The sequence below is a fragment of the Mobula hypostoma genome, chromosome 1 (genome assembly GCF_963921235.1).
Source record: "Mobula hypostoma chromosome 1, sMobHyp1.1, whole genome shotgun sequence".
In the NCBI taxonomy this organism is placed as follows: Eukaryota; Metazoa; Chordata; class Chondrichthyes; order Myliobatiformes; family Myliobatidae; genus Mobula; species Mobula hypostoma.
In genome coordinates, this window is record NC_086097.1 from 91666318 (window position 1) to 91680463 (window position 14146).

Genomic DNA, 14146 nt, shown 5'->3' on the forward strand with positions numbered 1-14146 from the left:
ATGATTGCAGGAATTAAACCTAGTTCAATGGTTGCTTTTTGCAGATGTGGCTGCATTCATCTCTAACAAATCTGAAAAACTGCAGATGATAAATACTTCATCTGAAGCATACACCAAGTTTATTAAGGCAATCAACATTCAAATCATGATTCATAGGGTCATAGGGAACCAATATCCTTCTAAAATTTACATTGTTTGGACAACATACAGCACTCTTGTCATCCTGGCAGGAAAGCAGCACCCATCATCAGGGACCCATACCATCCAGGTCATGCTTTTTTCTCATTGCTGCCATCAGGAAGAAGGTACAGAAGCCAAAGGATTCACACCATTAGGTTTAGGAACAGTTATTACCCCCAACCAACAGGCTCTTGAACCTGTGGGATAACTTCACTCGCTCCATCACTGAACTACTTCTACAAGCTATGGACTCACTTTCAAGGACTCTTTATCTCATGTTTTCAAAATATATTGCTTTATTTTTCTTTTGTGTTTGTAGTTTGTTGTCTTTTGCACATTGGTTACTTGTCTGCCCTGTTGGGTGCAGCATTTCATTGATTCCATTATGGTTCTTGGATTTGTTGAGTATGCCCGCAAGAAAATGAATCACAGAGTTGTATATGGTGACATACATGTACTTTAATAATAAATTTACTTTGTACTTGATCAATACCTACCAGGTCACTTAACCTCAAAGGGCAACTTCATCTGAAATACTAGAAATCCTCTTTCAGGTTTGATGATCTTACCTCACTTTTCTAAATCACAAACAGCTAACTGGGAATGAAAGGGCATCCGTCAGCTTGTGAAACTGGGGTCACATATTCCACAAGGGAGCAGATATTGAAGTTTCTACCTGTAAAGTCTAGGTAAAATCCTTGGGACTAAGAGTCACCAACGATATGGTACTGAGGAAACTTGCCCACACATAATGCTGATGGTACAGCTGGAGCAGGTGTCTCAAGATTACATGCTGGAGACTGTGCTTTGTGCACAGAACCAAAATCGCCAGCAATGCAGAGAAAAACATATTCTGATACTGCAACAGGGCAAAACAATTTCTTAGCATTCAGAGTAGCCCTTGACAACCAGGAGTATGTTGCCAGAACCAGTGTTTGAAGTAGGCAAGTGAAGGCTAGCTCAATCAACACAGAGAGCTAGTACTCAGTCTAAGCACAATTGAATGACTTTAAGGAGTTTCCTTCCACTTGTCAAGATGCTGGCCAGCCTTCCCTGCAAATTGCTGCTACCAATGCAGTAGCATAGCAATAAGAATAAAAGTTTACAACGTTGAATGAGGTGATAATTAAGTGACCTTCGTTGGCTTGGATGGTGCTAAATATCTTGTGTTGATATGTGTTACAATGCAACTGAAGAGTATCTTATCACACTGTCCACGGGTACCTTGCAATGGAGCAAAGGTGTCACGAAGCAAGCTACTCACTACAAATACCCATACGGGGCCTGCCTTTATGGCCACAATATTTGAGACATAGGCTCAGCTAAGTTCCTGATCAATAGTAGTGCCCAGGAGATTGACGATGAGGGACTTACAGCAACATCATTGAATGACACCGAAAGTCAGTCAGATACTTACTGGTTGGTCATAATCATTGTCCATCACTTGTGTGATATGAATAAATTTGCAACTTATCAACTCAAACTGGATTGTTTTACTTTAAGGAATTAAAAATGGTATTGCTCAATCAACAGTAAATATGAGGAGTGATTGATAAGTTCGTGGCCTAAGGTAGAAGGAGTCAATTTTAGAAAACCTAGCACATTTATTTTTCAACATAGCCCCCTCCTACATTTGCACACTTAGTCCAGCGGTCGTGGAGCATACGGATCCCTTCTTTGTAGAAGTCAGCGTCTTGGAACTGCAGAAAGAGGTCCGCAGCAGGAGTGATTGATAAGTTTGTGGCCTAAGGTAGAAGGAGATGAGTTGTTAACTTCAAACTTTATGCATAATCACTCAAAATGTTGAACTGCATGTGCATGTAACGAGAGTTGTATAACTCATCTCCTTCTACCTTAGGCCACAAACTTATCAATCACCCCTTTATGGAGGCCCAAGACGCTGACTTCTACAAAGAAGGGATCCGTATGCTCCACGACCGCTGGACTAAGTGTGTAAATGTAGGAGGGGACTACATTGAAAAATAAATGTGCTAGGTTTTCTACAATTGACCCCTTCTACCTTAAGCCATAAACTTATCAATCACCCCTCATACGTCCCTTTTGATCCTATCATTGAAAGAGGCCATTAACTAGCGAGGACTGGGTCTACAGTAAGTTGTGCATCAGATTCATCCAAAGATGATCTACCTTTGAAAAAGCACACTCACCTTTCTTCACCCCAGTGGATTTTCCTGCCCTCAAATCACACTTCTAGTATGGCTCCATGATATAAAGGACAGTCAGTTCCAACCTGTCCATATTTGAACCAAGGCTAAAATAAGGTTTGCAAATTTTCCACAGTAATGAGCAATTAAGCCAGAATAACTCTTTAGAACAGAAAACCTTTTCTGGAGTACAAGTCTTTGTACAGTACAACCAGGACCTGCCTGCCTCATAATCCTGACTATATTCATGGTCTCTGTTACTTGTTTATATTACAAATCAAATTGGCCAAAGAATGGCTTCTTTGATAGTAAACACCTCGGGAGGAAATGGTAGGATCTTTTACTCAGCATTTCTAGCTGAACACAGTTGTAAATGTCTCAACCCCACTGAGAGTAGGGATGTTATTTGAGTCCACTCTTTTTGCTAGACGCTTAAATGTCCACCACAGTTCACAAACAGGTGGGACAGGATGGCAAGGTTTAGATTTGATATGGTTTTATTTAGCTGCATCTGCATCCTGCTATCATTCCACTGCAGCTCCACCATGCACCTTTATCCCAAGTGCTGATTCTTTTAACATTCGCGGCAGAACCTGCCCAGCAGCAGTTATGTCCATTATGACTTTGACAGGTCACCTAGTTCAGTTGCTACTGAGCTTGGCTTGGAGATGGAATTTATAATCAATTCAATCCTGTCAAACTCAACGTGTGCCCTCACGCTTCTCCCAAACTGCATTAAACATGGAGCACACTTTTCATAGATTTGTGACGATGAAGTGATTTCCTGGTTCCAGACTGTATGAGACTTCCTAAGCCACTGCTTCCAATCTATATGCCAATTTATTACAATTACTCATTAGTCTATGATGTCAATATATCAGGATATGCTTAGGGAGAGTGATGGTAGAGATCAAAATGTTGGCTGAAAGATATAATTTTATGACTACTATTATATCACTTCTCCCAGTTTAGATACTTGTCCTCAAAATGTTCACAAGTAGGACTTTACAAGTTTGATTAAAATGGAGCTACCTTTGCTGAGAGCAAATCAGGTGTGTAGGTCAATGCAATGTGTCATTGGTTTTATTCTGCTGTTTGTGGAATGGCTTGCGGTAAGTAACTGAGTTGCAAAGCCATTTCAAGAGTTCTGTTAAGAGCAATGGTGACAATATTAATCCTCCTTGTTCCCACTACAAGACATTCTTCACACCAGCACCTGAGAGGCAAAACACCCTTTGAGATCCTTGGCTCTGACCAAAAGGACAACGTGCCCCACACGCCACTCATTAGCAATCTCCTATTAATGAGGTTTTGTACGATTCATTTATTCATCTTTGCTGATCAGTTTAACCTACAAAACTGTTTCTGCTCCTGTTGTCTTTGTGCAACTTTCACCATTATCATAGATAGTCAGAACTAAAAAACCTCCTTACCAATTCAACACTCTCAGTGAAATCCTGCTCTGCCTCCCATTTCCAATCTCTGGATCAAGGGATAGTAAGGAATTTCTGATCGGCAACTGATGATTCCAATCACGCTTGCTAACATTGCACATTTATGTCAGAGAACTGTCAGAAATAAAGTACTAAATTTGTATGTGGGAATGTACTAGGCCATTCTGCCTCTCAATTCAAATTGACCATAGCGAATCTGCTTTTGAGCTCAATGAACTTATACTACTAATGTATTCCATAACAAATTTTGCCTTAGTTTGACTTTTTCCAATATTCTATATCAATATTCTTTTAAGGTTGAGTGTCCTAGATTTCCATTATCCGTTGTGTGAATAAGTGCATGTCTAATTTTAAGCTCAATTGTTCTGCAGTCTCACATCAAAGGAAATACCAAGACACTTTCTAATTCCCCTGATAAATGGTCCAACCTTAAGGTCTGCATTATGGAATCTCAGATTTCAGTAGCTTATCTTTCAATTTGTCCAGGGAAAATAATCAACAAATTCAAAAGTCCGTGGCATCACTTCTCATGGGAAGATTCGGAGAAGATCTGTAAGGCTAGCCAATAGCAACATCTGGTGGCTGATCTGAGGTAATGCAGGAGCATTGTCCACATTTCAAATCTGGCAGGCTATTTTTGAGAATCTCTTCACACTGTCACTATGACACAGAAACAAGCCATCCAGATGATCAAAGTTGATTCATCTTTCTATAACTTTGTCAGAGTTTCCCTTGCTTCCAGCTTCCCCTCAAATATATCAACACTATTATCCCCAAACATTCTTCATAGTGGAACACTCTACATTCCCATGATAAATAACTTTCTCAGAAATCCATTAATGGATCTGTTCATGACTAGGTAGTATTTCAGATTAGATATATTTTCTAACTTATAGTCCTCTTATAGATCAAACCCCCAGTTTTTCATTTCAGTGAAGAGTATCAACTTGCTTGGTCTTTTTAAAATATGCATCTGCTCAGCTTTTGTGTTACAAGTCCTTTGCACCTACTCTAATTACGAGGGGTGATCGGTAAGCTTGTGGCCGAAGGTAGAAGGAGATGAGTTATTAACTTCAAACTTTCTGCATAATCACTCAAAGAGTTGAACTACACGTGCATGTAACAGAGCTGTACAACTCATCTCCTTCTACCTTAGGCCACAAACTTATCAATCACCCCTGCTGTGGACACTTTCTGGGGGTCCAAGATCTGTATGCTCCACGACCGCTGGTCTAAGTATGTAAATGTAGGAGGGGACTTTGTTGAAAAATAAATGTGCTAGGTTTTCTAAAATTGACTCCTTCTACCTTAGGCCACAAACTTATCAATCACCCCTCGTAATGCGGTTTTGGATGATTGGAAATTCCACTGTTGTGGAACTACTGGAATATTTTTTACTCATCAATAGCTTGATTTAATAAAGATAAAAGGCCACTCTCTGAAGTCCTATGATATAGAGGAATATATTATTTGTGCTTCAACTGAGTTATGATAAGGAATAATTTTATACCACCCACTTGATGCCGTTTTCTTCATTTTAGAGTCAGGATTAAGCAAAGACAAACTATAGTTCTAGTTACCAGCAAAATCTTTATACTTATTATTAAATTCTTCCCTGTTTGCTCCAACAATTATCAACAAAGAATTCTATGACAAAGTATCCATTTCATTGAGTCTGCATTTTAGGAAGATATACCTAATTAATTCCACTCCACTACTATTTAACAGAAGTCTTGCTAATTTGGGTATACATTGAACTGTTTTTGGAAACTTGCACTGAATTTGCCCATAATTGCATGCAGTGTAAGCTCTTTCAATTATTTCTCCATGGCACTATTCGACCAATAACAGGTACTGTTGCTCAAAGTTTGAAAGTTTCTACCCTAATTATTAAACCCTTCCCCTTTCACCTCTTTATTATCCACTTCAAGTGCCCAATTTTGCAACTACCTGCCCTTTTAATGGTGATCAATTCTTCCAACCTGCAGATGATGTCCTTCCAAAAAACTAGCAGGTAATATCAAAACAAACATCAATGCCTATAATAGAGTATGTAAGATCCCCTAGGGAGTGAGATTAGAGAGTTAAGAGGAAACAAGGAAATGACAGATAAATTGTATCAATTCTTTATCTCAGTCTTCAGGTTGAAGGATACTACAAGTATTCTGTGGAAAAGACTAATTTCAAACAATATTTAAGAAATTCTAACCACTATCACGAGTGTGAGATACTGGAAAAACTAATGGGACTAAAGCCAGGTCCTAATGGCCTATATCCAACGGGTTTAAAGGAAGCAGCTGAAGAAAAAGTGGAGCCATAGGTTGAAGTTTTTTCAAACCTCACCAAAATCCTACTACTGGATTGGAAGGTTGTAACATTAACTAAGTTAACTCCATTGCTTATGAAGGAAGGGAAAAATAGATAACTACTTGCTAGAGTCTGTTGTCAAGGAAGAAACAGAGAGCCTTTAGAGAAGCTTAATGTAAACAAACCAAGTCAACATGGTTTTATGAAAGGTAAATTTTGTTGGACAGATTTGCAAGTACTCTACAAGGATGTAGCAGGCAGAATTTCCATTAGGCATTTGATGAGGTATAACAAGCAGTTAGTGCGGGAGCTTCTGGTTTTGGGGGTAGCACGTTAGCATGGTTTGAAGATTAGTTACCAAATGAAAGAGAATCAGAATAAGCAGGTAATTTTCAAGCTGTAAGGATGCAACTGGTGGAGTGTCCCAAGGATCAAATCTTGGCCTTCAATTATTTATGATATATATTAATGACCTGGAAGAGAAGATAGGGTGTAAATTATCCAAGTTTGTGGAACACACAAAAATAGGTCAGATTGCAAATTGCATTAAGGATACAGTGCATTCCGGTTAACTGAGCCATATCAGGGCCAGTACATTTCGATCAATTTAAGCAACTGCCCCAATTAGCCGAAGTTACGTAGAAATAGTTAAAAAGGTATAAAAAAGACAAACTACCGTTTAACTGAGTAACACATTATGTATTTAAATGAAGTACAGATCAAATTAGAACACTACCTGTACTACTGGTGGTTGTCCATTTTATCTGACGATGACAGGAAACCTGTGGGGAAGTGTTTTTAAAGTGGAAAAGACGTTGCACTAAAGCAGTTCCAATCTCTTGACTTCAGAAGTCCAGGTCCAGTGGGATGAGTAGACGTCACATCTGAGGTCTTCGCCGGTTGTAGTGGATGACCATGACTTCTTCTGTGCCTCATCATGCCCTTTACTCTCCACATGGCTTTGCAGAGTCACCTTCCTGGTCATTAGATCTCACTGTAGACTTCATCCGCCCGATCCACCACAACTGACTTCACATGCTAAGGCAGGCATGACCCTACCTCACTGTGTATGAGGCCTGCTGGGTACCCTCACCTACTAGGTGAGCCTGTCTGTCGAAATGTGTACTGGAATATGGTCCTGCCACAGAGAAGCAGCAAATTGGAGAAAACAAGTGAGGGCTAAGTGTCCGGTGGGGACCAAAGGTAACATTCAAGATGATTGTCAAAACCTTCAAATTCTTCATAGTTTCTAATTTGTTGAAGTGGTGAATTCATTTCATTTTCACTCCCAACCATTTCTGGCATTTCCAAGTCTGAAATTGCAGTCAGCACAACAGTTCTGAATTGTCTTATAGCTTATTTCACCATCTACCAGTGACAAAAATCACTGCTTTTTGAACACACACGCAACTGACGCAACTTAAAAACTGTTCGCTCTAAGCATGGTGTAGTGTCTAATGACCACACTGTGCACGTGCATGATGCTAGTTAGAAACTGTTTGACAACAATCTCTTGTCCCAATCAAGTGGCATATTGACCCAAATAAAAAAAAGAAATTTTCTCAATTTGCTTTAGTTCTTTAGGATTTTGTCCCAACTAGCAGCTGCCCCGATTAACTGATGGCCCAATTAACCAGAATCTACTGTAATTCTGCAATTGCAATGTGATATAGACAGCTTGACTGGAGTATATAGTTTTTTTTTGTGTGCCATACTCTGCCAGAGCCTCGGTGACCACTTTTTCAAGTGGTTGTCTTGGAGAAAAGATTCTGTGAGTGGTCCCCCACATCTTTCTCACAGCGCAGTTTTTTTTTACGAGGCCGAGTTGTGAGCTCGACACTCAACCCGGCATGGATGGAAAGTGTGCTCGGGAGCAGCCCGACTGGATTCGAACTCGGGAACTTTCGCTCCGGAGTCCGGCGCTGATCTCACTGCGCCGCCAGCCATAGTACATAGTACTGGCCCTATTATTTAACAATAGAATAAACTGACATCAGGGGTTAATGCAAAAAAAAATCACTAGACTTATTCCTGGGATGAGAAGATAGTTCTTATAGAAGCAGTTAAAGAAATTGGATTCATGCTGTTCAGATTTATAATAATGAAGAACGATCTCACAGAAACAGATATTGACAGGGTAGAGACCCATGTCTTTCAACTTGTGTGAGAAGCTTGAACAAGGGTTTATTGCAGAGGAAGAAGATAGATGGAAGATGGAAGGAATGGGGGGGTGTTAGGCTATGGGGAGCTGCCTCAGAAGAGGAGATGAGGGTTGGGGCAGATCAGCTGTGATCACAAAGAATGTCAGGGCAGGCTTGAGAAACCGGGTGTCTTACAACTATTCCTGTTTTATACTTTGCATTAAAGGAGTGTTGTAGAACTGCAGGCTTGTTTTGAAGAAGCAAAAGCACTACTAATTTTTTAAAACTTTACTTCAACCGAGAAAGCTTCTTGATCCAGTCAGGGATACAGTATGTTTTATATCTATGGCTGATGTAATCAGATCTGGATTCTTACAGGACTGGGTGGCTCCCTTGTTTGGCTCCTCAAACTGTGGATGCTGCCAATTTCGGTCTGAGAGCTGGAATGTGACAAGCCTTCAAAGTAGGGTCTGCAAAACAACATTCACAATCAAAAGGTCATACAAAGTTAATGAGACATTTATAACATAACACCAATAGCGTACGACAAAGCAAATTCAAAATCATTTGGTCTGCCCACAAAATGAGGGCGATGCTTGAGGGAAAAGTACTTGCTAAGTGGGAAGAATTTCCTTGCCTCTTCAGGGTATGATGGAGAGCTTTTTGTTAAACACCTGCTTGAACAGACAGATGTAAAAGAAGGAGTTAGTAGGTCACTCAACCCTTTTGGGCTTCCTGGCCATTCAGCAGGATCATGGCTCAGCTATCCTGCCCTTTCTTGCTCAGTGGCCACATCCCATAACTCCCTCTGTGTACATAAAAAACATTGATATTGTATAAAAAACATTGGATGCACTCAGCAATAGAGCATTAATGATCCTCGAGAAGAGAATTCATCCATCAGATAAAAGGTATTTGTCCCAAATCTAGTTCTAAATAGTTAACCGATTTCCCTTAATTCTAGCTTCTCCAATCCAAGAAAACAGTGTTTCATCATCTGAGGTCTTTGACAGTACTGGCTTCCTGTGACATGATCAAACCCTGAATCAGGATCTGACCCCACAGCCTTCTAATTCTGTCAGCACAAGAGTCTGCCGAAGCTGGAAACCGGAGCAACAAGAAACCTGTTGGAGGAACTCAGCAGCTTGAGCAGCATCTGTGGGAGGAAAGGAATTATTGATCTTTTGGGCTAAAAGCCTGCATGAATCCGGAAGCAAGCCTTTGATGTGAAAGATCAACAATTCCCCTCCATCAGCTGATGCTGCTTGACCTGTTGAGTTCCTCTAGCAGAGTTTGGATTCTGTTTGATTTAAAGAACAAAACTAAGCAACTATTGGATTCTGGTTCAAATCCACTTCTGATTAATGGATGGAAGCTTCTTTGCTTTACTATCCACACAAATCCATGTTCAGACCCTGGCTTGCCAACTCAAGCCTAACAGTGCCCAACAGTGTGCTTTAGGTAATTTGTTTTGAAATTAAAACATTGTAAAGTGTCAGTTTTGGGTTGATTCCTCTTCACATGTGCTTATGGGTTTGTGATACAGTTTGTGAGATTGAGACTGACATCAACCATGCATAATCCCAATAATACCAGTTATGGCCATAGAGTTATTCAGCACAAAAACAGGTCCTTTTAGCCCAATTTATCCATACTGACCAAGCTGTTTTCCTTGCCTGCATTTAGCCAAATCCCTCTAAACTTTTCTTCTCCACGTACCTAAGTGTTTCTTAATTGTACCCATCTTTATCATTTCCTCTTGACAGCTCATACCATTAACCCACCACCCTCCCTGTGAAAATAAAAACATGCCCCTCCTATCCCCCTTAAATAGTTCTCTTCTGACCTTAACCTATGGCCTCTAGTCTTGGACTCGCCAACCCTGGGAGAACAACTGTGACAATCCATCTTTTCTAGGCTCCTCATGGTTTTATAAACCTCTATAAGCGTATCCCACAGCTTCCTTCATTCCACAGACAACTGTCACACCCTGGTCCTTGAGTAGACCCGGCAGATGTCTGATGAGAGTCAGGTATGATAATGGGCATCCACTCAAATTTTCTATGGAGGTATAGAGGCTGAAGGGAAATCTGATAGAACTTTATAAGATTATGAGAGGCATAGATACAGCAGACAACTCGTATCTTTCTCCAAGGGTTGAAATGCTTAGAGGGCATACATTCAAGATGAGAGGGGTAAGTTTGTACCTATTTATTTATTGAGTTACGGTGCAGAAGAGAGCCTTCTGGCCCTTCAAGCTGCACAGCCCAGCAAGCCCCTGATTTATCCCTAGCCTAATCACAAGACAATTTACAATGACCAATTAACCTACCAACCGGTGTGTCTTAGGACTGTGGGAGGAAACCGGAGCACCCGGAGTAAACCCACACAGTCACAGGGGGAACGTACAAACTGCTTACTGGCAGCGGCGAGAATTGAACTGTGTCGCTGGTACTGAAAAGCATTGTGCTAATCACTGTGCCACCAAATACATATTTCAAATTCTTAAGTGATATGTATCTTTTTAAAACACAGAGATTGGTTTTGGTCCTGGGATGCACTGCCTGGGTTGGTAGTGAACACACATATGATTGAGGTGTTTAAGATGAATGTACGGAGAATGAAGGGATATGGATTTTGGGTAGGCAGAAGAGATCAGTTTAGTTAGGCATTTAATTACTAGTTTAGTTAGTTTGACACAACATGGTGGGCCAAAGGACCTGTTCATATGCCATACATATGTTCTAATAAACATTTTGCAATAAAGCTATGAGTCAACCCAAATGAAGCATTGCTGATATATAATCTGCAAGTGGCTTAATAAAACAGTATAAGAGCCCTCCATACTTGAGCTTTGGTTTTGGAGTGCTGAGAACGCTGTCATCATCATCCATATCAGGGCCACTGTCACTAGGATTCTCCACATCCAAGCTATCATACAGTAGATCCAAGTCCTCTTCCACTTCTTGCACATTTTCTGTGGGATCCTGCTCTGAGTCAAGGACCTACAATCAATTTGTACAATTTTCATGTCAGCCTTGCTTTGATGTGCAATTTATCTACCTCTTCATTATATAAAAAAATTAAAGAAATACATTGACTGTATAACTCAGTCTGAATAAATGATTAGATAATGCAACACATTAACTGTTTTTTATTAAAAAACTACCACGTGGAACACAGAGAATTTTTCTAATTATTCAACATGTAACCTTAGATTGTCAGTTTACAAAATAATAATAATAATAATATACAAATCATCAAATTTTTGTAACCAGTTTTCTGCTTTTCGATGATTGATCTCAGCTTACACAGGAGTCAGAATTGAATTTTGTCTTTTTGAGTAATGAAAGGCAAAAACTAGAATTATGCAAAGTTTACCCTGAATTCCTTGTGTTTCATCTTCTGATATCTATTCACATTGCAGGAAACTATGCTGTTGGGGACACCAGGATCTGAGGTGAAAGGAGAGGGCTAGACTCGATTGGGATGGAATAACTTGCTGACAATCACAACCATGATAACAAAAAGAAAAAAAAGAGTCCTGATGAAGGGTCTCAGCCCGAAACGTCGCCTGTACCTCTTCCTATAGATGCTGCCTGACCCGCTGCATTCCACCAGCATTTTGTGTGTGTTGCGAGAAAAATAATATTTGTCAACAACTTTCAGGACATAGAACTAATAGAAATATAGACACTATTAAATGTACTGATCTAAGCCAAGGTTATGAAAAGGTCAGGGAAGCAGACTCCTATTTCTCAGGTTACTGAAGACAGAGGATAAGAATTGGAACTTATAACTCCCAATCAGTGATGAGCGTTGCTGCTATTATGTTTATGTGCTTCAAAAGGGACAAAGGTTAGATTGATCTCTTGCCCTTGCAAACAGTTTAGTAACCATCACTGCTGTTGGAATACCTACTTGATTGAGACATTATAATAGAATTACTGCATCTACTAAAAATACAGCAAAGTGCTAATTTCATACCTCGTCTGAAACTTTGAATCTCCTTAGTAAAGCAACTACTTTCTGCTTAAAGTTCTGTTGCTGGGGAAAAAAATTAAGATATTAGAATCATAATTACCTTCACCCCTATTCTCCACAACTCCCCACCACCTCCCCAAACGGGACATTCTTGAGCAACGCACATGGAAATAGCTCAGAGTCCACCTATTATAATGAACCTGATGAGCACAGGACTCGTTCATTACCACATTTGTCCTTATGACAGGAAAGTTAGTCTAAAATTCTCTGCTAACTTTTGGATAAAAGACATTTCAGACAAACTCAAAACGGTCTTGATTGGTTTAAAATATGACAGTGACTTTAAAAATTGGTAATTTCATTACATTCCCACAAGAACAGGTTGCTTGAGACAGAACCATTTGTAGGAAGTTTGATTCCTTATAGAATATACGCAATGATCTTGTACATATTTTCTTTTAGGAAAAAATGGTTTATTGGGGTAGATTTTGTTAGTTATACACCATGGCATTATGTAAATAGATACATGGGGCATAGTGAACATATAGCCATATCAATATTTTAAGATATTGGGAGGAATTAAACCAAACTTACCCTTGTAATTGAGGTTGTTCTCACAATGGTCCTCCTTTGCTTTTTAGGCTTACCCAAATCAAATTCATCATCGTCTATATCCTGGAAAAAAGTGGTGAAAACAAATCAACAGCATTAGATACGATGAATTATTCCACAGAAAGCACAACTTTGCTTTACGATATCAAAAGCATCACTTTTAACTCATAAGTATTCTAGCTGGGATAAGGAAGAACAAATTCAGCTCAAAAACACATATAAGCTGAAACACAGAGAAACTCAGTGTGCTTCTTATTTACAGTTAGATATATTCCTTACTTGAAGACTATGGAGAAAGAGTGGAACAGGAAGACTATTTGGATAGATCCTTCCAGAAGTTATCCCAGGGTGTGCACTGAATAGTTCATTAGGCATTATAAGCTATGAACATGAGGAACAAAACAAATTTCCCTTATTCACAAAGAGCTGGCATCAAATATTTCCTGGATCTATAATGGATGCATTGTAATATTCCCACTACTGCAAAAATATTTAATGGCCATGCATGAGCACACCTTTTTAATAAGGAAAATTTTCCAGTCCTATGCACCCATTTAAGACTATGCCTCAAGCCCGCAGTGTGCATTTTTAAAACTATTTACTTGGTTAATGGTTGTGTGAATCATCTGTTTTGAAAATTAGAATGTACTGTGGAATGAACCTAGCAACAAATCAGGTCATGTGTAATGGGAAAGGATAAATCATTCTCATAGGAATTTCATATCCAGTTTGATAGTGAGATATATAGGTCTGAAATTAGTGTCCAAGTCTTAAATGAAGACAAGTATAGAGATGTGAAATAGCATTAGCAAAGGTGAGCTGCAAGAATGAATTAAAGGGTAGTATAATAGGCAAACATGCATGGAAATTTCACATAATTCTCAGTGGATTCGTATTTCAACCAGAGCATAGAACAGTACAACATAGTATAGGCCCTTTGGCTCACGATGTTTTGCTAACCTACTCCATGATCTATCTAATCCTGCCTTCCTATAGTAGCACATTGAAAAGACTCAATGAGAAGATCCATTAAATTTAAGGAATGTGCAAATTAAAAACAGCATTAAATATGTCAATTAACAGGCCAGAAGATGGTCAAAATTCTAGAAATTGACAAGGGATGACAAATAATAAAAAGAGAAAAGATAACAAGAAACAAAAAGGGCACTAAGAGTTTCTACAAATACACAAGAAGTGAAAGAGTAGCCAAAGTAAACCGTGGTCACAGAGGAAAAGACTGGTGAACTAATAATTGGAAATAAGACAGGGGTTTGGAACATTATTTTGTTACTCTCTTCACAGA

General features: G+C 39.4%; 1 protein-coding gene across 10 annotated transcripts in view; it reads right to left on the bottom strand.

Moving 5' to 3' along the window:
• pacs2 (phosphofurin acidic cluster sorting protein 2) overlaps window positions 1-14146 on the bottom strand; it is a 301158-nt gene that overhangs the window by 98809 nt on the left and 188203 nt on the right. For all 10 annotated transcript variants that reach the window (XM_063052632.1, XM_063052615.1, XM_063052597.1 and 7 more), the window contains exons 7-10: window positions 12826-12906; window positions 12235-12294; window positions 11095-11252; window positions 8624-8717 (exon numbers count right to left, since the gene is read on the bottom strand). In XM_063052632.1, coding sequence (XP_062908702.1) covers window positions 8624-8717; window positions 11095-11252; window positions 12235-12294; window positions 12826-12906 — 393 coding nt within the window. The remainder of the gene's footprint in view (window positions 1-8623; window positions 8718-11094; window positions 11253-12234; window positions 12295-12825; window positions 12907-14146) is intronic.